General features: G+C 41.7%; 1 protein-coding gene across 2 annotated transcripts; it reads left to right on the top strand.

Annotated features, from left to right (window-relative positions):
• The first annotated feature begins 261 nt into the window (after nucleotides 1-261).
• Nucleotides 262-25,170, top strand: LOC114251503 (gelsolin). Of its 2 annotated transcripts, XM_089731414.1 has the most exons (12): nucleotides 262-358; nucleotides 13,065-13,133; nucleotides 15,895-15,969; nucleotides 16,723-16,915; nucleotides 17,875-17,990; nucleotides 18,705-18,882; nucleotides 19,452-19,552; nucleotides 20,363-20,479; nucleotides 21,020-21,091; nucleotides 22,056-22,118; nucleotides 22,932-23,037; nucleotides 24,267-25,170. In XM_089731414.1, the coding sequence occupies exons 2-11, from the start codon at nucleotides 13,065-13,067 to the stop codon at nucleotides 23,001-23,003; spliced, it is 1,056 nt and encodes a 351-aa protein (XP_089587540.1). In that variant the 5' UTR covers nucleotides 262-358; the 3' UTR covers nucleotides 23,004-23,037; nucleotides 24,267-25,170. The 2 variants fall into 2 exon arrangements, with proteins under 2 accessions (XP_089587540.1, XP_028041588.2); XM_028185787.2 differs by having other exon boundaries at nucleotides 22,932-25,170.

The raw sequence follows: 25,170 nt of genomic DNA, 5'->3' as shown, positions 1-25,170 counted from the left end.
TTTAATTTTTTAAAATCATTATCGCCATAATAGTAAACAATGAATATAAGATTAGATTTTTTGTTACTGTCAAATACAGATTTGTATAAAAGACAATTCAATAAGATCAATATAAATTATACCTAGTTACCGAAGCGAAGCGAAGTCACTAGTAAATATTATATATTTTTTTAATGATTCAAACAGAAAATAAATTTGGAATAGAAAAAAAACTAGCTACAGCGTTTTAACTAATGCCAATCGACCCGTTTCGCGTCTAATTTATTTTGTTTCCTCCAAAAAACACACAGAGACAACTAGAAACAGAATGTCGACGCAGTCAGCGCGTTGTCGTCAGTGAGAGTGCACGCTACCTAAAGTGAGTCATAAATTTTATTTTTTGAATTAAAACATCGCTTGAAATTTAATAAAACATTACTAAATAACACAAAACACGTTAGTTTACCATTAAAATAACTGTTAATTTGTGTATTTTTAATACATTAGCTCCGTTTTATTAACAAAATACCGGTCAAATTATTCAGAGCGCGTCGGTATAGAAGAGAAAATTTACAAATGACAGTATCTTAAATTTAGTTTGTTTATTATGAGATTAATATCTTGTTCAGATACTGTGTTAAGAAAAGTTTTTGGAGTGTTAATGCCAATTATGTTTGTATTATGTGTAAGAATGTTAGGAAGTGTTTTTCCTTTTGTCTAGGTTGGTCATTTAGAATCATTTTTAGTGCATAATAGTTAGCGCGCAGTTCAAACCAGAAGCTGCATGGTTTCACGCCTGAATGTCTAAAATGGAGCCTCACCCAATCCGACCCTCACAGGCCACTTCCATCAGTATACCGTTTTTTCTTCGGGTGGGGATCGAATCTCCTAGGAAATATCCGCGCGTAGGAGGCAACCGGGGTATGTGGGGAATGATCTGCAGATGTTGGGAGCAGATCGCAAGCCAGCCCACTGAGTTTCACGCCGGATCTTCTCAGTGGGTCGCGTTTCCGATCCGGTGGTAGATTCTGCGACTGCTCTTGCTAGGGCCAGTGTTAGCAACAACCCCGGCTTGAGCCCCGTGAGTTCACCTACACGTCAAGGAGAAGCTGAAATAGCCTCTCAAAGCTATCAGCATAGGTAGGAAAATAAAAGACCGCAAGCCCAAGGATATTTTAGGGCCCTACCGCACCAAACAATTCCCTTCGTCATCATAGCCTGCGTTTGCAGTCCAATACTTTAAGTGGCATTTACGTGCCAGTTTCTCTGTCGAAGGGGTGGAAAAAAAAAGAGTTTTCAAATTTTTTATTTATTGCTTCTATGGGTGGACGAGCGCACAGCCCACCTGGTGTTAAGTGGTTACTGGAGCCCACAGACATCTACAACGTAAATGCGGCACCCACCTTGAGATATGAGCTCTAAGGTCTCAGTATAGTTACAACGGCTGCCCCGCCCTTCAAACCGAAACGCATTACTACTTCACGGCAGAAATAGGCTTTTGTAACTATACTGTGAGACCTTAGAACAAGGTGGGTGGCGGCATTTACATCGTGGATGTCTATGGGCTCCGGTAACCACTTACCACCGGGTGAAATGTGAGCTCGTCAACCCATGTGTAGGACGGGAGTGAGCCAAGAAATGATACATAGAGGAGTATGGAAGGAGAAAACATGATGCGCCGACCCCAGGTGACTGGGAGTAGGGCAGGAGAATGATGAAGATCATAACAAAAAAAAAAACAACTACTGACTAGATGAGTGAAATTCGAGTTAACTTTTACGCTATCGAGAACGTTAACAACTCGCACTGAGCACGTGTTTGTTATAATTAATACGAGAGTGCGTTCGCTGTACGCATCAACAAATTAACTTTGGGCACGTAAATTAAACACGCTACTTTTGTCCCGGGAAAATGGAAAGCGTTCAATTCTTTCTCAATTAAGGAATCATCGTAGCCACATCACTCAACTAGTCTAGAACTCATAACAACAATGAATAGAATAAACAAACAAACAAACAGATGATGTTTGTTTGTATAATATGACGATACTAAGCAATTGTTTGCGTAAAGGCGCGGTGTCTTCGCAGCGTCACGGAAATAAGCGAAGCGATTAGGGTTTTTAAAATCGCAAGTTTCAAGGTCAAGAGGAGCACAGCCCACTGAGTTTCTCGCCGGATCTTCTCAGTGGGTCGTGCTTTCGATCCGGTGGTAGATTCGACGAAGCACTGCTCCTGTCAGGGCTAGTGTTAGCAACGTCGTCAGTGAGCTCACGGTCTGGCCTAACTTAGTTTAGCAGAGCCTCTAAGATATTCTTGCGCCTTGGTAAAAAAATCGAAGAGAGAAATCGACATAATTACTTGAGTGCGCCGCGTAGGGCACCGGTGACCTACACGACAGTCGACATGTTAAAACGCATTAGGCGTAGGTCTAACGCGCCTATCCGCTGCAAGCTGTCCGCTTATACTGAATCGCTGTCAAGAGACCGCCGGTTATTGACATATCTTAGATAACCAAACTAAATATTAATTTTTCCTTAATAAGATAAATAGGGGTCAGTCTTATTTGTCCTTTGTCTTTAAGGGTAGGGTACGAGGGTAGATCTTAAGGTCGTAACCTAAAGAATTATAGGCCTAGTTCGCTCGAAGGGCGAAGCAGCCATTGTATTGTGTTTCGATGTGGGTGACAGAATTTACGTTGCTGATGTCTATGGGCTCCGGTAACCACTTAACATCAGGGCCGCATGAGCTCGTTCGACCGTCTTTAGCAGCAAAATTGTATAATATTTTTTTATTGCTTAGATTTGTGGTCGAGCCCACCTGGTGTTAAGTGGTTACTGGAGCCCATAGACATTTGCAACGTAAATGCGCCACCCACCTTGAGATATGGGTTCTAAGGTCTCAGTATAGTTACAACGGCTGCCCCACCCTACAAACCGAAACGCATTACTGCTTCACGGCAGAAATAGGCGGGGCGGTGGCACGTACTCTTGCTTACCACCAGTAAAAATTATGTTTTTTTTTTATTTATTTTTTTTTTTTTTTTTATTGCTTAGATGGTTGGACGAGCTCACAGCCCACCTGGTGTTAAGTGGTAACTGGAGCCCATAGACATCCACAACGTAAATGCGCCACCCACCTTGAGATACAAGTTCTAAGGTCTCATTTATAGTAACGACGGCTGCCCCCACCCTTCAAACCGAAACGCATTACTGCTTCACGGCAGAAATAGGCAGGGTGGTGGTACCCACCCGCGCGGACTCACAAGAGGTCCTACCACCAGTAATTACGCAAATTATAATTTTGCGGGTTTGATTTTTATTACACGATGTTATTCCTTCACCGTGGAAGTCAATCGTGAACATTTGTTGAGTACGTATTTCATTTGAAAAATTGAAATGATTGAAACTTCTAGATTTTACTCAGAGTTGGATAGCGGGATCAGTGTTGATAGGTAGGTAAATGAGTTTCGGTAAAACTCTTTACATCAGGAGAGCCGCGAATGACTAGCTCGATAACAAAAATACCGAATTATTTACATTTACGTGTTTTATAAAAGCTACATACATACGTCGTTAATCTATTTATTTCCCATGAGTCGACATTAACGGTCGCGCCCACACCATGGCTTATCGATTTCCCCCATAACGTTAGATTCGCGAGTGTTGCCGTGTTCAAAACATTATATATTGATAATTTATTAATTTTTACAAAATCTATTGATAATTTCGGGAATTTGTTTTAAACTATTACATAGCTTTTATAGCGGGCTTTGAGTGCGGCGACCGAATCAAGAAATTCCGTAACGAAAATAAAACCTAACACCCCCACTCCACCTACCATGTAGCTCGCGTTCAACATATTCACACGTTGCGCTTGTGTAGTGTTTGTAAACTACAACATTCGGTCTACCGAGCATTATCACCCGCTCGGTGGAAGTTCTTCCCTTTTTCGTATTACAACAACAGAATTTTTAAAGCTTTAAAGAAATACGGACTTAACGCAAATTGCTGGTGATATCAACGGCCTGTGTGCTTAGTGCGAGTTTTTAAACGTTCTCGATAGCGTAAAAGTTAATTCGAATTTGTATGGAGTTGGAACAGCGCCCCTAGCGGCTAACGTAGGTATATGTTCCGATGCGGGAATCGAATCCACGACCCTCGGTGCAATAGTCAAGGCCGTTATTTACCGCATCGCCGAGTCAGTCGGTTGATATAAACGATTGCGTGTCTAAAACCTGGCAGCACTCGTATCCCCGATGACATCACCGTGTTTTTCAGACTATTTCGAGCGGATCTATCATTTGCCAGCTCGTAAAACCTGCATTGCGGGTTCCAATCCGAAAAACAACCGGCCGTTTTGATAGTTTACAAAAAAAAAATTGAAAGTAAAGATATTGAATTGTGAATCTAAAGCATTGAATCCAAAGCATTGATCCACTTGTTTACGGTATGCAGCGGCTTGGCTCTGCTCCTGGCATTGCTGAAGTCCATGGGCGACGGTAATCGCTCACCATCAGGTGGGCCGTGTGCTCGTCTGCCTACAAGGGAACTTAAATACACAACACGCACACACAAAATTCATCAAAATTGGTCCAGCCGTTTATAAGGAACTCAGTCGCATGAACACCAGCCAGATGGTTAGATCTGGTAAAGGAACCAGTTGGTGGTAGTCTAGTCTAAGCGGTTAATGTCACCCATGATCGAACACTGTGGAGGAAAGTCACATGTGGTCGCGATCCTCAACAGTGAGGGAACGCTGAAGAAGAAGAAGACTACACATGCACAAAAGTATTATAAATGTATATTTTCCCTTACCTAATCATTGGTAGCCTAAAGGGCTATTCTACTTCACGCGGAAGAGTAGGTGAGCTCACGGACTCAACCCGAGAGAATTTGTTAACACTGTCCTCAGCAAGAGCAGCGCTACGCTCAATCTACCATCGGAATCGCGAACTACTGAGAAAATGCCCAAGAAACTCAGTGGGTTAAATTTTCACTGGTGTTTGGGAGTTTTGTGGACACGCAGGGCCAGTGCTAGCAAATCTCCTCAGCTTGAGCCCCGTGAGCTCACCCACCGGTCCGCGCGTAGTCCAAATAGTCCCTTAAGCCAACGGTTAAATATATAAACAAATAAATAAAATAAATTATTTATTTTTCTCCACGAGACAGGCAGTGCCTACTTTATGAACATTATTCACAATGATTATTATATATGTCGGGGGAGATACAGATGGAACGTTTTTAAAAAGTGTGACGTCAGCATTGCTGACGTCACGGTTATTGCTTTGTTGACGATAACTCATGTTTGGGTTTCCGAAACAAAACTTCACGAGAACTTCACAAGAACTTCGTATATTGCACGAGAAGCATAACAACGTTACAGAGATATCCGTACAGTACAACGGCTCGGACACGAATCAATCAGTGCTAGACAGCACGGCCGTATTTATGGGGCTTCGTACCCGTGAGCGTGTTGACACGTTTTAAACACGTGAGCGTGTTTACACGTTTTTCAAACACGTGAGCGGGTTTACACGTTTTTCAAACACGTTTTAAAGTATTGAAATTACAATAAAAGGAACTGTTTAACATTAATTTCTTATCACAGAGTAATTAGTTGATGATCAGTAGGTAAATAGTCATATTTGCTCCGACACGGCCATACTGACAGGCGGTGCGCGCTCTGCACCAGCCGCCCATGTATGGTGTATCACCAGAGAGTTCTTGGAGTCCATCTGAAACAATGGAATGTCTGTTTCTGAGATTGGTATCTGTGTACCTTTTTATGTTACTTTGAAAGTAACTTATTTTGTGTAGTTTTATATTGTGACGTACACTGTGGTACTATGTAGTGGACGTACACTGTGGTACTATGTAGTGGACGTACACTGTGGTACTATGTAGTGGACGTACACTGTGGTACTATGTAGTGGACGTACACTGTGGTACTTATGTAGTGGACGTACACTGTGGTACTTATGTAGTGGACGTACACTGTGGTACTTATGTAGTGGACGTACACTGTGGTACTTATGTAGTGGACGTACACTGTGGTACTTATGTAGTGGACGTACACTGTGGTACTTATGTAGTGGACGTACACTGTGGTACTTATGCAGTGGGCGTACACTGTGGTACTTATGTAGTGGGCGTACACTGTGGTACTTATGTAGTACAGAATAAAGATTGAGAAGCTTTATACAAAATTGTTATAAGTATAGGAATGCTGTACATGGGAGGTGAGCGATGATATTGAAGTGCTTGTAATGCTCCACGCTTACTCGCACGATTTATGTACTCGTAGATATATCGATACAAATGCTCCACGCATAATTGCACGATTTGATTTCTCGTAGATAGGATTGATGCTGTGGCGCTGAGCGGTCTCGAACGCCGTGGTCCACAGGGGCTCTAATGGAAGTGGGAACTAGGACGATGCTGGGGCCTAGGCCTAAGTCGGTCAAAGTTAGTCAGTCATAGTCAATCATTTTGACCGTGGTCCCCAGAGGCTCTGAAAAGTAATGTTTCTTTCTTGCCTTTTGTTTAGGCTTATGAGGGTTTGATGCTGTGGTGCTGAGCGGTCTCGTACGCCGTGGTCCACAGGGGCTCTAAAGGATTGGGAAGGTCGATGCTGTGGCCTGGGCCTTATATTTATGACCGTGGTCCACAGAGGCTCTGAAAATAAATAGCGTAATGAAGAGCTCACATGGGAATGATGCTGTGGTGCTGAGCGGTCTCGTACGCCGTGGTCCACAGGGGCTCTAAAGGATTGTGAAGGTCGATGCTGTGGCCTGGGCCTTATATTTATGACCGTGGTCCACAGAGGCTCTGAAAATAAATAGCGTAATGAAGAGCTCACATGGGAATGATGCTGTGGTGCTGAGCGGTCTCGTACGCCGTGGTCCACAGGGGCTCTAAAGGATGTAGGTAGGACGATGCTGTGGCCTAGGCCTTATGTATTATGACCGTGGTCCACAGGGGCTCTGAAATTGGTTCAAGGAAGGAAAATAGGATAGGGGTAATGTACAGGCTTACTTTTAATGATGGTCGACCCGTCAACAAAGACAAAGGCCAACGGCTGGATCTTACTGCTGATGTTGATACTGACTTTCTCATAAATTGGTAAACATTTTAAGTAACTATCAGGATAGCATTAAGAAATATAAATCGGCGCGCGGCGGGGATGGTTAAGCGGTAGTTTCCGTTATCACTCGTGTTCGATTGAACTCAGTTTAGTCAATAAAACTTTTTGAATAATAATTATTGAAACCCAACACACACAACTTTCACAATGACAGGGTAAACCGACAGTTTCGTGCCACATACCAACAGACTGACTGACTGCCAGAGACTCATTGACTCTGACGGACGGACCGTCTGATACGGACTGGATGACTGTCTGACACGGAACGCCACGACTCTGTCCACGTACCGCCATTTTATACTGTGGCGTTACGGAGTCTACCCTACATTTTGTGATATTTATCAAAACAGCATTTCATCATTTAAAATAATAGTCAAAATAACGTCTTAATATTACTAAAAGTCTTTAATCACGACACGGCCATTCTGACATGTCACACGTCCCTGTGTGACGCTCCTGCTAGAAAAATAACCTTCTGTAATATCAAACAGGTTTCGTCTCGGCCAATCCTGATTCATTCAAGATTGAGGATTGGGATTCTTTCATTACAAAACATAACGTTAGCTTTCAACAAGATCTTTAACCTGTGTGAGTAGATAATTTAATTACCCAATTATTAGCGACACACTATACAACTGAAAAATTTCATTAACGCTCAATAAGCATTAGAAACCAGAGTCATTACAAAACTAAGTAATGTGAGTAGTATTTCATCAGTATTCAGTATCAATCACAAACTGTCGTTACAATCACCTCCATCTAGTGAGAGTAACTCATGCCACCTATATCGAGTGACGATAACCTTGATACCTCCATCGAGCGACGCAAATAAGTGGGACCTCCATCCGGCACCCAACTTCAACATAAAACACACGCTCGATTTAGGTGATGTGTTCAATTACCAGTTTTATAAATGACACCGAATACTTATCTTTACTAATCACACAAAATAGGACAACAAAAATCCTTACTTTAATCAGTTAGTTGTATCGTGGTCTTTTGACTCTACATCTTCTAAATCACTAGTTTCAACAAAATCGTATTTAGGGATTGCACTACATTTTGATGAATTAAGCACACACACATAGTAAAAGCTTAGAAAATTCTCAAGTATACGGAAATAATTGATCACAATAAACTTCTAGAGCAAATTAAAGAGCGGAGGATGATCAGAGCCTTGTACCACCGTCGTTTATTCATTCAACCATTTAATTAAGCATAATTAAATTATCGAAACTTCACATAAGCCTCTCTATCGCCACGGCTCTCCCGCCGACCAGCAATCGCAATTGCCCTCATGATGCGCATCCACAGCGTGAATCGCCCGTGTGCATCACCCCCTGACTACACACGATGGTATTTACAGACCCCGACCTCCGTCAGAGCCAAACGCGCACCGCGCACCCACGGACTACTTGAGTTGCCTCAAGAGACATCGATTTCTACCGGGCTACGACTACGTAATAGCTACTAGTACGGTCGAACACAATACGGCCGATAGAGTCTTACTAGAGTTTCCAGCACAACTTAGGCTCACTCATCTTCAATAGGATCATTGTCAACATCAACTTCGACTGGTACATGACCTACTGATATCCTCCTCAACCTATCGTGTGCATATTTGTACGTACGCTTACCGGAAAATTTTAAATTTTCGCCTTTGTTTGATTAAATCGCGCCTTATCATAATCTTTTGTTCTCATACGCTATCTCGCGAATTTCGTCAATATCAATTTCAGTCTACATCGCTACACATCAACGACGGTCTTGCAACCTTGCCGATTAAAAGCTCGAGTGGCGATGCTTTCGTTACACGACTCATCGTGCAATTAATAGCTAGCTGAACCTCACCTACAACATCTTGCCACGATCTGGTATCGCTAGTCTACCGCTGTTAACATTGCTTTTAGGACACTCATAACGCGCTCTACCTGTCCATTAGTACGAGGGGAACCGGTTGCTCTCTGGTCTCGTCAAGGTTAATCTCTTGTTTTCAGTATCATTTAAAGTAAAAAGCTTTTCGGGGTATGGCACGCGAATTATTAAAAGCTCAAGAGGGCTCACCCTTTTTATACGTTGGATAGAACAATTTAAAAAATATGTGCTTCTAGCACTTCTTGTCAAGAACATGTCAAGAACAATTCCATGAGCTAATTGCGAGCTTGGTCAGCAATAACGCAAGTGTGGGCTTCGAATAAGGACACACTAGATTTAAGTGCTTATTTCGCTGAATGCTCAATCTCACTGAACCGATTAAAACAACTATCGGGTAGTACATGACATTAAAATGGTTAAGCAATAAATCATCGCAAAGGATTTGTTCCGTACAGTTTTGGTCAAAACAACAGACCCTTTATGAGAACCATCGCATAAAATTCCTGAATTATGAAGCTACTACTAATAGATTTCTCGACAAGAGAACATTCGGCATCAGATTCCAAATAAAAGTAAAACGACTCACCAGATTTTTCTCATTTACCAAAACACCCGATGTTACGCAGCTACCGGCACGTCGCTCTGCTGCTGCGTTGCTCGCGGCCGTCGATGACATCGCGCCATCAATTTGCCTCGGCGGCAACTCGTGGCAATGTTTTTGCTTAGATGGGTGGACTATGAACGAGCTCATAGCCCACCTGGTGCTATGTAGTTATTGGACCCACATATATCCACAACGCAAACGCGTCATCCACCCCGAGATACAAGTTTCAAGGTCTCAGCATAGCTACAACCGCTGCCCCACCATTCAAACCGAAATACACCACTGCTTCACGGCAGAAATAGGCAGGGTGACGGTACCCGTGCGGTCGATGGCACTATACGGATCACCCGTCTGGTGCCACGTCCTTACCCACTAGAACGTCGCTGCGCTGCGACGGCGGCAGCGCGCGATCGCGGTCAGAGTCATTCAAGGATACCTCACAGTCTCCTACGAGGCGGCGCGCCCTAGCGCAAGTGCAGCCGGAGCGCGAGGGCTCCAAACTCGGCAGTCCGTGCTGGAGGCGTAGTCTCGTCATTTGGCGGACCCGTCGGCCGGCCTCCGTACCGTCGAGGCGATCTGCCCGGTTCTCGCAGACTGGGTGGGCTGCGACCGCAGAAGTCTCACCTCTGGCTACCTGTGCAGACTCACAAGACATCTTACCACCAGCCACCACGCAAATTACAATTTTGCGGGTTCCACCTCTACTACACGATGTTACTCCCACACTGCGGAAGCCAACCGCGAACACTTGTCAAGCACGCACAAGCACACACTTCACCCGAAAAACTGGCATCCGCCTGCGGGACCCGAACACCGCCGCATCGTCAGACACGAACGCACCGGACGGTGTATCTTACAGGTCACGACGACTTCAAATGTGTGAATTTTCTTCCCCACGAAAAATTGCTTGCTTTCTTGTTTGCTTGCTTGTCGTCATGACAGATCCATTATTGTGATCGAACTTCCACTTGAGACTTGCACTTGCCTTAATTTCTTGCAACAGCTTGTTTCGTGTCCTATTTCCGCTAGTAAATGCCATGTGATAAAGTTTCTTCGTGGCTCAGATCTTCCATCGAGGTAGCAGACGCTATTACACGACTTGCGTATGCTGCATTCACGCTTTTGTGGCTTACCATTGCTTAAATTGATAAGCGTCGCAGCAAGAATTTTGCATAACGAGCGAGAAATAAGTCGCAAATGCCTCCATGTGACACTTACGTATGAAATCCGCGACAATCATGATAAGGCACCGCCTTTCAGGGCCCCACTGAAGACTACAATGAGCCGTGCACCATCCAGTAGACGTTCATCGAGGTACATATCAATCGTAGCGCACCAAGCACATGGATCGGAATCTGTCTGTTCCCGAAGAATTTCTGACCCGTGATCTCAGATACCGTTACTGGTATTCTCATCTGCATCATGTTTTTCCGCTGTACTTCGAACATGTTCAAACACGTCACGCCAGTGAGAGTAGAGTCCTGATCCTTCACTTCTGATGTCGGGGGAGATACAGATGGAACGTTTTTAAAAAGTGTGACGTCAGCATTGCTGACGTCACGGTTATTGCTTTGTTGACGATAACTCATGTTTGGGTTTCCGAAACAAAACTTCACGAGAACTTCACAAGAACTTCGTATATTGCACGAGAAGCATAACAACGTTACAGAGATATCCGTACAGTACAACGGCTCGGACACGAATCAATCAGTGCTAGACAGCACGGCCGTATTTATGGGGCTTCGTACCCGTGAGCGTGTTGACACGTTTTAAACACGTGAGCGTGTTTACACGTTTTTCAAACACGTGAGCGGGTTTACACGTTTTTCAAACACGTTTTAAAGTATTGAAATTACAATAAAAGGAACTGTTTAACATTAATTTCTTATCACAGAGTAATTAGTTGATGATCAGTAGGTAAATAGTCATATTTGCTCCGACATATATTTTATACACAATGATTTATAAAAAAATATATAATAAAAATATACAAAGAAACAGCTATTTGTATGAATAAGAAAAATAATAGCCATCATCACGTAGACTATTCATTAGACACTGTATAGCCATCATACTAAGACTATACATAAATAATAAAAATCTTACGTTACGGACGCTTTTTCCCGGTTAAGGTACCCCTCCACGTCGTCTCATAAGGAACTTCGTTCCAAAATAGAAAATTACTAAACAAAAATTAAACTGAAATTCATGGATTGCATAAAAGTGACAATATGTGAGCTTAAAAACATAACAATTAACAAAAAATATTGAAATGAACGTATTATTGTACCCTCTGTGTGTAATGAGTAAGATAATAGTAACGGTTATGTAGAGGAAGAAAGCCGAAGAAAATTACGTCAAATACATCCCGAAATACATCCCGCTCTGTTTAGTTCTCTGTCTATTTACTGATTATTTACTTGACCGAGTTTCTAAGAACATTACATGTTGAAGGTGTCATCGTGCGACCAGTTAATGGATTCGTAGCCACACGCGTCTATTTTGTGTAACAGCGATTTTAAATCGAATTGTATATTTCTCTCTCTCTCTCTCTCTCTCTCTCTCTCTCGCTCTCCTGCTCTCTCTCTCTCCCTTTCTCAATCTGTCCCTCTCTCCCTCTCTCTCCCTCTCTCTCTCTCTCTCTCTCTCTCCCTCTCTCTCTCCCTCCCTCTCTCTCTCTCTCCCTCTCTCTCCCTCTCCCTCTCCCTCTCTCTCTCTCTCTCTCCCTCTCTCTCCCTCTCTCTCCCTCTCTCTCTCCCCCTCTCTCTCTCTCTCTCTCTCTCTCTCTCTCTCTCTCTCTCTCTCTCTCTCTCTCTCTCTCTCTCTCTCTCTCTCTCTCTCTCCCTCTCTCTCCCTCTCTCTCTCCCTCTCTCTCCCTCTCTCTCTCCCTCTCTTGCTCCCTCCCCAGCCATTAATAATAATTAAAAAAATAAATCCTTTCCAAACGTTGACTAGTCTAATAAAATATTAAAAAAAAAGTAGAAAATATTTTTTACGCATGTAACAAATTCGTTTTAATGACTGATTTATTACAACTAGACGTGGTCCGCAAGTAGTCGAAATTCGAATATAATTAACTAGCGACCCGCCCTCGCTTCGCTTCGGTAACTGTAATTTATTATTGATTTCTCCACTATCTAATGGATGTTATTATACATATAAACCTTCCTCTTCAATTACTATCTATTAAAAACCGCATCAAAATCCGTTGTGTAGTTTTAAAGATTGAAGCATACATAGGGACAGATATAGGGACAGAGAAAGCGACTTTGTTTTATACTATGTAGTGATTGTAATTATAATTTCGGTATAAGTATGGAAAGCATTACGAAGCGTGATGACCAGACAAGATCGAATTAGGTACGACAATATCGTCCTAATTCGTTCACTAGTGTTAAGCCAAAAAAGGTAAAAATCAACTGATAAATCTAAATACGCATAAATCGTTTTCTTTCAATTAACAGATGCCTGAAGTACACCAAGCATTCGCGGATGCCGGCAGGAAGCCGGGTCTCGAAATATGGAGGATTGAGGTGAGGTGATGACGGGTTTCCATAATAGCTCATCCGAAGCCGGCTGAAGCCACATTACATTCCCAGACGCGCAAATACTGCAGCTGCGATGATCTCCCTTTTTTTTGCATAGGTGGGTGGAGGAGCTCACAGCCCACCTGGTGTTAAGTGGTTACTGCTGGTGGCTCGCGTGAATCCGTAAAATTCAAGGCCCAGACAATATTAAACGCAGATGAGAATTGGGCGGGAAAATTTGATAAGCGTCCCGCCATGTTTTTTTTTGATCTCTAGTTATATTTAATTACACAAAAACTAATTATAAGTCCCATAGCCCTGTCTATTTCTCCCACGAAGCAGTAACGCACTTCTGTTTTGAAGCTTGAGACATTACTTACAATATAACTTGGAGTCTCAAACCTCATGTCTCAAGGCAGCATTCGCTTTCGTGAATCCGTGAAATTCAAAGCACAGACAATATTAAACGCAGATGAGAATTGGGCGGGAGAATTTGACAGGGGACCCGCCATGTTTTTTTTTATCTCTAGTTATATTTAATTACACACGAACTAATATAAGTAAAAGAGATTCAAGTTTTACGGACGACATATAAAATTACGTTATACAAGATTAGTTTTGAATACGCGCCAAAAGTTTTTTTTTCCGTTTTTTTTTTTGCATTCAAGAAATCAAAAGCGGCCATTTTGATTTCCTTGAACATTCTCTTTTTCTGTTGTTGTCTCTCGGATTAACGTATTAGTAAAATATTATAGATAACTTTGGTTTTCGGCAAATCGCAGATACAATTAAAATTATTCATTTTCGAATACTTTGCAATGTTGGTAGGACGGCTTGAAAGTCTACACGGCTAGGTACCACCGCCCTGCCTATTTCTGCCGTGAAGAAGTAACGCGTTTCGGTTTGAAGGGCTGGGCGGATGTTGTACTGTAAAAAAACTGGTACTTAGAACTGATGTCTCAAAGTGGTCGGGCGCATTTAAGTGTCGATGTCCATGGACTCCGGTGACCACTTAATACCAGATTTGACCGGGAGCTCGTCCACTAATCTTAGCAATAAAAACAAAATCTTGCAGTTGTGTCTTTTTCGTGGGCATTATCAAAATCGTTCTAACTACACTTTATTTTTAAACTACCGTCTATTTCTCGTTACTAGAGGTCCCGCAGTAGTCGAAATTCGACTATAATTAATTGAAATTGTAAGTTTGTACACTATTATGATTGTATTTTATACTTCTATAATCACAAATTTCGCCAAGACTACACTTAAAAAAATATTGACAAAGGCAAACAATATTTAATCTATTCTCAATTTGACAACAGACGTCAAGAACAAAAGTTTGACAATAAATAGTATGAATGCGTGTGTGCGTCAAATACATGGTATGTAGTGTGTGTAATGTTTTCTTTATTGATTTAATGTATCTTTTATGCATTATTTAAAAAAATTATTAGCTTTGTGCACTTCTTCTCTACATTCTCTATAAGTGTGGAAAATTTCATACTCCTCCGTCCGCGCAATTTTCGTAAAAAGGGATACAAAGTTTTTGCTTCACGTATTAATATATAGATTGAGATGCTGTTTAGTCAAAATAGTTCTATTTAAAAATAGTTCCAAATAGTCTCTGTTTGCTGCGTGACTATCGGCCCATGGACAATGGCGCTTAGGCCGCCCCGTCACTTCACACATCTCTTCACAGTTTCACTCAATTAATTCAGTTTCATAATTCATATCGGCAGAAATATACGCGTCTGAAGTAAGTTGCTATAAGATGAGGGTAGATACGATTCTGCCTATTTCTGCCGTCGATAGTCACTGTGCCTTGTTGTTCGATGCCCATGGACATCTAAAAACTGAAACACATTCGGGTTTTGTTTTTTTCTGATAGGAACAGGATACATTTGTATTGCGGTTGATGTTGTTTTGCAAAATAATTCATTATATTTTACGTGCATAGCTGATAAAGTGCCTCGTGGTTACATCTAATTATTTTTTATCGATCTATTCAAATACAATAATTGATATAGTTCGCTTAATTATACCACACGATAAGGTTTGTGAAATCGGAAATAATAATATTATATATTTATAATATATTTTAATACGCCCTAAACATATCATTACGGACCCGATCCATTAACGATGCTTTTAGGTACCACAAGCACCGGTCGCCGTTCTCTCCGAACCCGTCGCTTGCTACGAAAGGCTCGACGAGTAAACTAACCCATAGACACAGCCCACTGAGTTTCTCGCCGGATCTTCTCAGTAGGTCGCGTTTCAAATTCGGTGGTAGATTCTGCGAAGCACTGCTCTTGCTAGGGTCAGTGTTAGAAACACTCCCGGTTTGAGCCCCGTGAGCTCACGTCAAGGAGAAGCTAAAATAGCCCCTCAAGGCTTTTTTTTTTTTTTTTTATTTATTGCTTAGATTGGTGGACGAGCTCACAGCCTACCTGGTGTTAAGTGGTTACTGGAGCCCATAGACATCTACAACGTAAATGCGCCACCCACCTGGAGATATAAGTTCTAAGGTCTCAGTATAGCTACCACGGCTGCCCCACCCTTCAAACCGAAACGAATTACTGCTTCACGGCAGAAATAGGCAGGGTGGTGTTCCTACCACCAGTAATTCATGATAAATATATATATACAAAAAAAACATGAATGCATCTCAAAGTTGTTATCGACGGCTCTCAAAGAAGGCACAATGTGAGAGTCGAGACAAACGCCCGGATAATGAACCCGGTTATAAGCTAAGCTTCTGTTGCAGAACTTCGAACCGGTCGCCGTTCCAAAGACTCAGTTCGGGCTCTTCTACTCCGGGGACTCCTACATTGTACTGAACGTAAGTGTCATAAATTACTTCCACCACCCTGAAACTAATTGGTGTTGGCTTATTTCACCCCCCCCCCCCTTTCGATTGGAGGGGAGACATAGAAGAATTAATGGTAGCGTTCTCTCAGTATAACAAACCATGTTGTTAAGTAGATGGTCTATTTGTATTAGGGTATGTTTCAGTGGGAGTCGCTGATGGGATAGCGATTTCGGTTTGTACCACGCCCAAAAGATTGGAGACCACCAGCCAGTTGGTCGGATCAAGTTAGAGATGCACTTAATGGTAGTCTGTACCATGCGGCCCATGCCACCCATGATCGAACACAGTGGAGAAACATTAGGGAACGATATAGAAGAAGAAGAGTATCACACATATCTGCCGCGAAGCTGGTATGCGTCCCATTCAGTCATCATCATCACCAGTCCACGGACGTCCACTGCTGGATAGGTTCGCCGTAATGATCGGTCCTGCGCTGCTGTATTCCCAAGACCTTCACGAAGTCCTAATGGCAATGGTCAGAAAACCTTCCTTGGAAAGCACATGGCTGCTGCAGACAAAAACCTCTCGAGGTGTACCGATAAACGACTGTTAAAAGCCACTAAATTTTCATTTTTCAACAAAAAAAATATTTGTCTTAAAGTATGGAAGTTTCGGGGCCCTTATTACGACCGTCGGTCTACCGAGCAATATCACCCGCTCGGTGGAAGATCTTCCCTTTCGTCGTAAACCTCCACGCGGATATAAGTTGAAGCTTTATTCCAGACCACAGGCGATAAGGACCGTCTAACATGGGACATCCATTTCTGGCTCGGCTCGAGGACCAGCCAGGACGAAGCCGGCGCGGCGGCCATCCTCACGGTGAACTTGGACGACGAACAATTCCAGGGTTCAGCGGTACAGCACCGAGAGGTCCAATATTACGAGTCCAAGGAGTTCCTGGAGTATTTCTCACCAGGTCAGTATGGGGGGCTTATTGCGTCTGGCATTAAACGGTCACAATTAACAAAAAGGTTAGTCGACATCACAGGAGATCGAAGAGCTGGCAGCTATGTTGGACAAAGAATTAGTCTAGCTATTCAAAGGGTTTTTTTTCCTACCTATGCTGATAGCCTTGAGAGGCTATTTCAGCTTCACCCTAACGTGTGTAGGTGAGCTCACGGGGCTCAAACCGGAGTGTTGCTAACACTGACTGTAGCAAGAGCAGTGCTTCGCAGAATCTACCACCGGATCGGAAACGCGACCCACTGAGAAAATCCTTCTGTCATACATTATTTTAGCGAAACTTTAATCGTTTCTGCAGCGCACGCAGCCGAAGCTCTCAAAAAGTAAAAATGACCCCGATTTTGAAACATTCTTTATTGGTGCTCCGCTTGTATTGATTTTAGCGTGATGTTATATAGCCTATAGCCTTCCTCGATAAATAGGCTATCTAACACTGAAGGAATTTTTCAAATCGGCCTAGAAGTTCCTGAGATTAGCGCGTTCAAACAAACAAACTCTTCAGCTTTATAATATTAGTCTATACTAGCATCTATATGCTAATTAACTTGGTATATACTATATTTTCATTACTAAATTAAATTCAATTAACATCAACAACGCGTGATGCGAGTTCTAAGTCTCAGTCCTGTAGGATTGTTAAGAACGGAACGTATGAAAGGAGTGTGGTACAGAGCTTTAAGATGTGAGTGAGAGGGAACAGTAAGAAAGGGAAAAGAGACTGACAGAGAAAAGGAAGATGGCGAAAATGATTGAATGAGCAAGGCCTAAAAAGGCGTCAGTTAATTTTGAATTATTATAATAAAGAAGATTTTGAACGATCTCACTACTACAGTTCTATAGTGGGATGGGGTGCTGGTATCTACGCGTGTGAAATAGCGCTTACAGAATTGTTAATTCGAGAGACATTTCCAGCCATCCGCTACTTAAAAGGCGGACACGCCTCAGGCTTCAGCCACGTGACGATCAATGAGGGAACAGAGAAACGACTCTTCCAGATCAAGGGTAAAAGAAACGTCCGCGTTAAGCAGGTGAGTTGTACACAAACAGACACAGATCCGACCTACATCCAGCCGAGAGTCCTATACTACACTACTGTAGACACAGTCCTCTGCAGCTCTGTACTGATCCCGAGCTCTTCTCGTACACAAACAGACACTCATCCGACCTACATCCAGCCGAGAGTCCTATACTACACTACTATAGACACAGTCCTCTGCAGCTCTGTACTGATCCCGAGCTCTTCTCGTACACAAACAGACACAGATCCGACCTACATCCAGCCGAGAGTCCTATACTACATTACTATTGTACTGATCCCGAGCTCTTCTCGTACACAAACACACACTCATCCGACCTACATCCAGCCGAGAGTCCTATACTACACTACTATAGACACAGTCCTCTGCAGCTCTGTACTGATCCCGAGCTCTTCTCGTACACAAACACACACACATCCGACCTACATCCAGCCGAGAGTCCTATACTACACTACTATAGACACAGTCCTCTGCAGCTCTGTACTGATCCCGAGCTCTTCTCGTACACAAACAGACACAGATCCGACCTACATCCAGCCGAGAGTCCTATACTACACTACTATAGACACAGTCCTCTGCAGCTCTGTACTGATCCCGAGCTCTTCTCGTACACAAACAAACACAGATCCGACCTACATCCAGCCGAGAGTCCTATACTACACTACTATAGACACAGTCCTCTGCAGCTCTGTTTTTCTCTCAAAGGTAAAACCGACATTTGAGTCCTTGAACAACGGCGACTGCTTCATTTTGGACGTAGACCATCAGATCTTCGTCTTCGTGGGTGAGAAGGCGAAAGGAGTCGAAAGGATGAAAGCCATCACCGTAGCCAACCAGATTAAAGACCAGGATCACAATGGAAGGGCCGATATCGAAGTGGTTGGTGAGTAGAACTGGCTTCGTGGTCTGGTGTCGGCAGAGAACTTTTTTTTTGTTGCTTAGCTGGGTGGAAGAGCTCACAGCCCACCCGGTGTTAAAGGGTTACTGGAGCCCATAGACATCTACAATATAAATGCCGCCACCGACCTTGAGATATAAGTTCTAAGGTCTCAGTATACTTACACGGCTGCCCTTCAAACCGAAACGCATTACTGCTTCTCGGAAGAAATAGGCAGGGTGGTGGTACATACCCGTGTGGGCTCACAAGACGTCCTACCATTAGTGAACGCCTCCCGGGCTCTCTCAGACCTCATGTCTCAAACTTCGCATTTGTGTGGACGTGTTGACGTCAGAGTACCAGTACTATCGGTTACTTTAATAAAGTACTCTGAGATCGCTGCTGTCCATTCACCGATTGATCTGTCGCCTCATGTCACCAACGGGAAATAATGAGGGGTTATAGTTCGGGCCATGTTTCCTGTCCAAAACCCCTTGATCTCTGGTCTCTAAGGTCTTGCTCCGTCTCCTGTCTACGGACATTGGTTTTTGTTAAAACTTATGCTATCGTTGCAGACTCCGAAGCGCACGATGGAATCTTCGACAGGTTCTTCGATGCCCTCGGCTCCGGCAACAAGGAGGCCATCGCTGATGCCGAAGAAGGGGGCGACGATCAAGTGAGTGATGATTTAGTTAACGTGGTCTCCATGGTTCACTCTGTATCCTACATACTACCTTTTGTTACGGGGATGGGGTTAGGAATAAACAGAACTTCCAGCGAAGTAAAAATTAAAACTCTATTCAACTTTGTTTTGGATTTATGGAACTTTCAATTAACTAGTCGTCCCGCAGTAGTCGAAATTCGACTATAATTAATTGGAATTGTAAGTTTGTACACTATTATGATTGTATTTTATACTTCTATAATCACAAATTGCGCCAAGACTACATCTATTCTCAATTTAACCACAGACGTCAAGAACAAAAGTTTGACAATAAATAGTATGTATGCGTGTGTGCGTCAAATACATGGTATGTAGTGTGTGTAATGTTTTCTTTATTGATTTAATGTATCTTTTATGCATTATTTTAAAAAAATATTAGCATTGTGCACTTCTTCTCTATATTCTCTAGAAGTGTGGAAAATTTCATACTCCTCTGTCAGCGCAATTTTCGTAAAAAGGGATACAAAGTTTTTGCTTCACGTATTAATATATGGATAACAATAATCAACATAAGAAATCATTTTATTGTTAATTAATAAATATTGCAACGAAATAAAAACCATCCTATTTCCTAAGTTGGAACAAAACGCATATTTAAAATAAACAAAAGCTAAAATCGGTTCAGTAGTTTAGGTGTCCATCGCGGACAAACAACGTGACACGTAATTTATATGTATTAAGATATATAAGTGGTCTTCCCACAGCACAGGGGATCCGATTCAGAATACCGTAGACTTGTAGCTACTTGTCAATTCATTCCAGGAGTTCGAACGCGTCGTCACGAAGGAGGTATCCTTGAGTGAGATCTCCGATAAGACTGGCAGCATCAGGATAACGAGACTCCCCGCGCCACTGAAGAAGGAGCAACTGAACACCGATGTGAGTTCCTATACTGTTATGAGGATCCTCGCGATTCCGGTGGTAGATTCAACGAAGCACTGCTCTTGCTAGGGCTAGTGTTAGCTAATTCTCTCAAGTTGAGCCCCCGTGAGCTCACCTATCAGACGTAGCTGGAATAGCCTCTTAGGCTTTTTTTTATTGTATAGATGGGTGGACGAGCTCACAGTCCACCTGTCGTTAAGTGGTTACTGGAGCCCATAGACATTTAAAACGTAAAAGATGTATTTATCGGAGCGTCGGGAGGTCGGGCATATGGTTGTTGACCAGCAACTAGCCATCAATGGAGTCCACGGTGAGCGATGGACTTCAATAAACCTTGAAATATATCGACTATAGCGTTGAATTTTGATTAATTTAATTATCCAGACGGTTAGATTATTAAAACAGTCAGGGATTACGATGATGATTAGTGATTCAGATTCGTCAGATTTGGCATTCGCCCGCCATGACAAGTTTTTGCGTCTCGAATTAAATAATATTATACAGATTTATAGATATACATATTTATCAATTTCCCAGGAATGCTACGTGCTTGACACCGGAAGTTACAGCGGCATCTATGTGTGGGTCGGGCGCGGCTCAAACCTGAAGGTAACGGTCGCTATCCGACCACAGATGGCGATCGAATCGCTTTAACTAAGAAATATTTTTTTATTTTTTATTTTGAGTCCCCAATAGCTCTACAATGAGGTGTTTCAGGATTATCCATTCTTTCTGGGACACCCTGTATATTATATTCTTCATCGTTCTGTCACTGCTGAGGATCGCGACCACACGTGACTTTCCTCCATAGTGTTCAATCATGGGTGGCATGGACCGCATGGTTTTCTAGACTTATGGTTTATAGAGTTACTGTTGGTAGGACGTCTGGTGGGTCCGCACGGGTAGGTACCACCGCCCTGCCTATTTCTGTCGTGAAGCAGTAACATGTTTCGGTTCGAAGGGCGGGGCAGCCGTTGTAACTATACTGAGACTTTAGAACTTATATCTCAAGGTGGGTGGCGGCATTTACGTTTGTAGATGTCTATGGGCTCCGGTAACCATTTAACACCAGATGGGCTGTGTAAAAATTAAAAAATAAACTTACCACCAACCACTCCGTTAACCAGACCCGACCATCTGGCTGGTATTCTGCCTAAGCGCACTTGAGCTTTTATTTAGCTTTATGAGCTTCTCGACTTCTTACGAGTACTAATGATAGTTATTTAGACAAATGTTGTAAATAAGTATTTGTGCGGTCGCGCGAGTCTACGCCGCGCCCGGGCGGTCGTTGACCCGTGCATCAGCTGTTTTTGATTTTGTGTTTCATTGCTGGTTTATTTTTTTTAGTAGAGCAATGTATTTTTTATGAAACTATCGTTTCATGTAGCTTTACTAACACGATGGGGCGTGAAGAATGCTACTCAAATGATTTAAAAATGTTTTTTTTTTTTAAATCAGTTTCGATTTTTTTCCGTCCCATCATCGATGGAGCCATCAGGACTATCGTCTGTCTCCGTTTTCGGAAGCGGTCTCCTAACATCCAGTATATTAACTAATGTCGTGTTTTATTCAGGAGAAAGCCGAAGCGATGAATAGAGCTGAGCAATACCTGAAATACCACGATTATCCGGCTTGGGTGAGTGTCTATAATCGATTTCTTCACGGCCCCTAGTAACTCGACCTTCGAGCCGCAGACAGACTAAAAAGCCTTAGTAACATATTTTTTTAAAGTAAAAGCAAGTAGATACTGCTACGCGCTGAGGTTCGGGATAAATAAAATTCCACCAAAAGTACAACTAAAAACTGTATTCAACACTTAGAACGTTTTAAAATTCTCAATTCGAGTGTTCCGCTTCGCTTCAGGTGATGCGTTCGCTGTTTCGCTTCGAGTAGTTCCGATTACTGACTAACTGCGTGCCATCTCTGCAACGCTTTTGTAGTCGAGACGAAATCCCTAAAATCATCGAGAATATTCCACAAAATTATAGTATTGTGTGTTTCCGCTACCTGACAATAGATGGCGTTGTACTTCTTGAGCGTTCTAGATACTACTAGCGTAACAATATTTTTATTAAATTTTGACGCTATTGACTAGGTACATCGAAATTTAACAAGATGCTTAAATAAAAATAACAATATTGTTATTTTTATTATCCTTTGATGTGTCTCCCGTCGGACAGATTGGTTTTGTTTGTTTTAAGTTTATTTTATACAAAACTTTAGGTCTTTTATTTATCGATTGAGGCACTACGAAGTCTAAGTCACATCTAAGCAATAAACAAAGAGGTCAAAAAAAATAATAACAAGTAAGCAAAAAGAAAAAAGATCTGGCTACGCAACATAAGCCATGTGCTCACGACTAAATAAGACAAATTTAGAAGTCGGTTAAAATTAAACAGCTGACGTCACCAGAAAAGTTTATTGTACTAACTAAATTATTCTCACACAGGTCCACGTGTCGAAGGTTCCGGAAGGCGCTGAACCGATACCCTTCAAGCAATACTTCGAGGATTGGAACTGAAATGGACCACAACAAAGCGAAATTATATCGAGGGGTGATTTTTACAGGAGTTCTATCTAAATTAAATTATTATTATAATTAATAATCTAAATTAATCTAAATAAAAGTTTCATGACGTAAAACTTAAAAAAAAAAAAAAAATTGAGTTTAAAATTAAAAATATCAAACTGTTCATGATAATACAATATGAAATTATTATTATTATAATTAATAATTAAATTAAGCTAAATAAAAATTTGATTTAAAGCTTAAAGTTCAAAAATAATTTAATTTACTTGAATTTCAACTAAAAACATCGGACTGTTGATGCTGATACCGAATAAAACGGACCTTTAATTACAAAGATAAATGTCGCGTGTTGAGCGAAATGTCACCTAAATCAAACAGTCTTTCATCCCTCGATATCTATCTTTATATGTATAAATAAAAGAGAATGTACTTATTGAAATTATCTTACTTACAAACTTAAACTTACAACTTTTTATTACTGGTGGTAGGACCTCTTGTGAGTCCGCGCGGGTAGGTACCACCGCCCTGCCTATTTCTGCCGTGAAGCAGTAATGCGTTTCGGTTTGAAGGGTGGGGCAGCCGTTGTAACTATGCTTGAGAACTTAGAACTGATGTCTCAAGATGGGTGGCGCATTTACGTTGTAGATGTCTATGGGCTCCGGTAACCGCTTAAGATCAGGTGGGCTGTGAGCTCGTCCACACATCAAAGCAAAAAAAATGTCTAGAGCCACTTAACACCGCGTGACCCGTCACATATCCGATTAGTGTTATTAAAATTGTTACTTCTTATTCTAGCGATTTCATTTTATTAAACTCATAAATACTCAAAAGTAACATGTTATGATTCGTATAACAATATAGATGGTAATTATTATATCAAGAGTCATTTGAAGATGACGGATAACGACTCAGTTGTCGGAGCGTATTTTGCTTCAATGAGCTTCTATGAGTATTTGCAATGAATGTCGAGTGGCACCACTCTATCGACCAAGGTACATCTCTATATGGGTTTCTATGAGCATTTACAATGAAAGTCGAGTGGCACCACTCTAGCGGCCAAGTTCATCTCTAAATGAGTCTTAAGAGTATTCGTCAAAAAAATTCTCTCAACCAAACGGTTCGTAGCTGAGAAAAGTTTGGGAACCACTGGCCCGAGCCACTAAAGGTCGTCTTGAATGTGTCCACAATGTTCGAGAGCATTTCACATAATACTAGTAGAAGCTTCGAATTTCGCTTTTTGCTATTCGACAACAGATGGCGTTGTCCGCCCCAGCCCAACGTCTCACTCGACCGAGTGTGCTTCGACGGACGTCATGATCCTAAACATCAACTTTATCGCGTTTTCATGTCTTTTAATGTATTTAAATAAAATGTATTCAGTATTACGTTAATTAAAAATGTATTTAACATTGTATTTCTGTTTGTTTATTTGTCATTAAATTAATGCAATTAAATAGTAATTCTATAAGTTAGGAAACAATAAAATTAATAATGAACAAAATATCCAAAACCGATAAAAGTAATTTTCAATTGTGTCGCGAATTCAAAGAATAAACTATTAATATAGAACATAGTTCAAACTGAAGTGTAAGCACAAACTGTTCATATTAAATATAATTGAATAAGTTTTTTTTTTTTTAAATATTATTCCGCATTAATTAGCACACGGAATATAAATCGAACAATGACAATATTAAAATGTTATTAGCATTAAATAAACTGCACTGTTTATTAACAAAAGCATTGTCACTGGCTGAATTGAATAAATAGTGCTGGATAGATACAAAAGAAAATGTTCAATAATATCTTTAAAAATGTCCGCTTCGATACATTAGGCTGAATGGCGTTTCACGTCACGTGAATTAACCGTAGTTCATGAATACGGAACGATTAGCCACGTCTGACGTCATCTCTTCTTTAAATATTTATTTAAAACGTCAGTATAAATCAGCAACTGTGTTAAGGTTACCTTTTAGATCGTTCCGGGATGTTCGCGTCTGTATCTGTATTCGAAGTGTCACAAATGTCATTATGACAGCTGACATTTTTGACGGCTGTCACAAACTACGCCACTATTATTGTATTCGGTCAATGGTTTTTATTTTGTAGTAAATACAATTTGTTCTTGAACACTATTAAAGAAAAAATTGAAAATCTG

This window comes from Bombyx mandarina, chromosome 11, assembly GCF_030267445.1.
Source record: "Bombyx mandarina strain Sakado chromosome 11, ASM3026744v2".
In the NCBI taxonomy this organism is placed as follows: domain Eukaryota; kingdom Metazoa; phylum Arthropoda; class Insecta; order Lepidoptera; family Bombycidae; genus Bombyx; species Bombyx mandarina.
The sequence above is the reverse complement of the archived record's forward strand: the minus strand, read 5'-3'. Positions and strand labels throughout refer to the sequence as shown.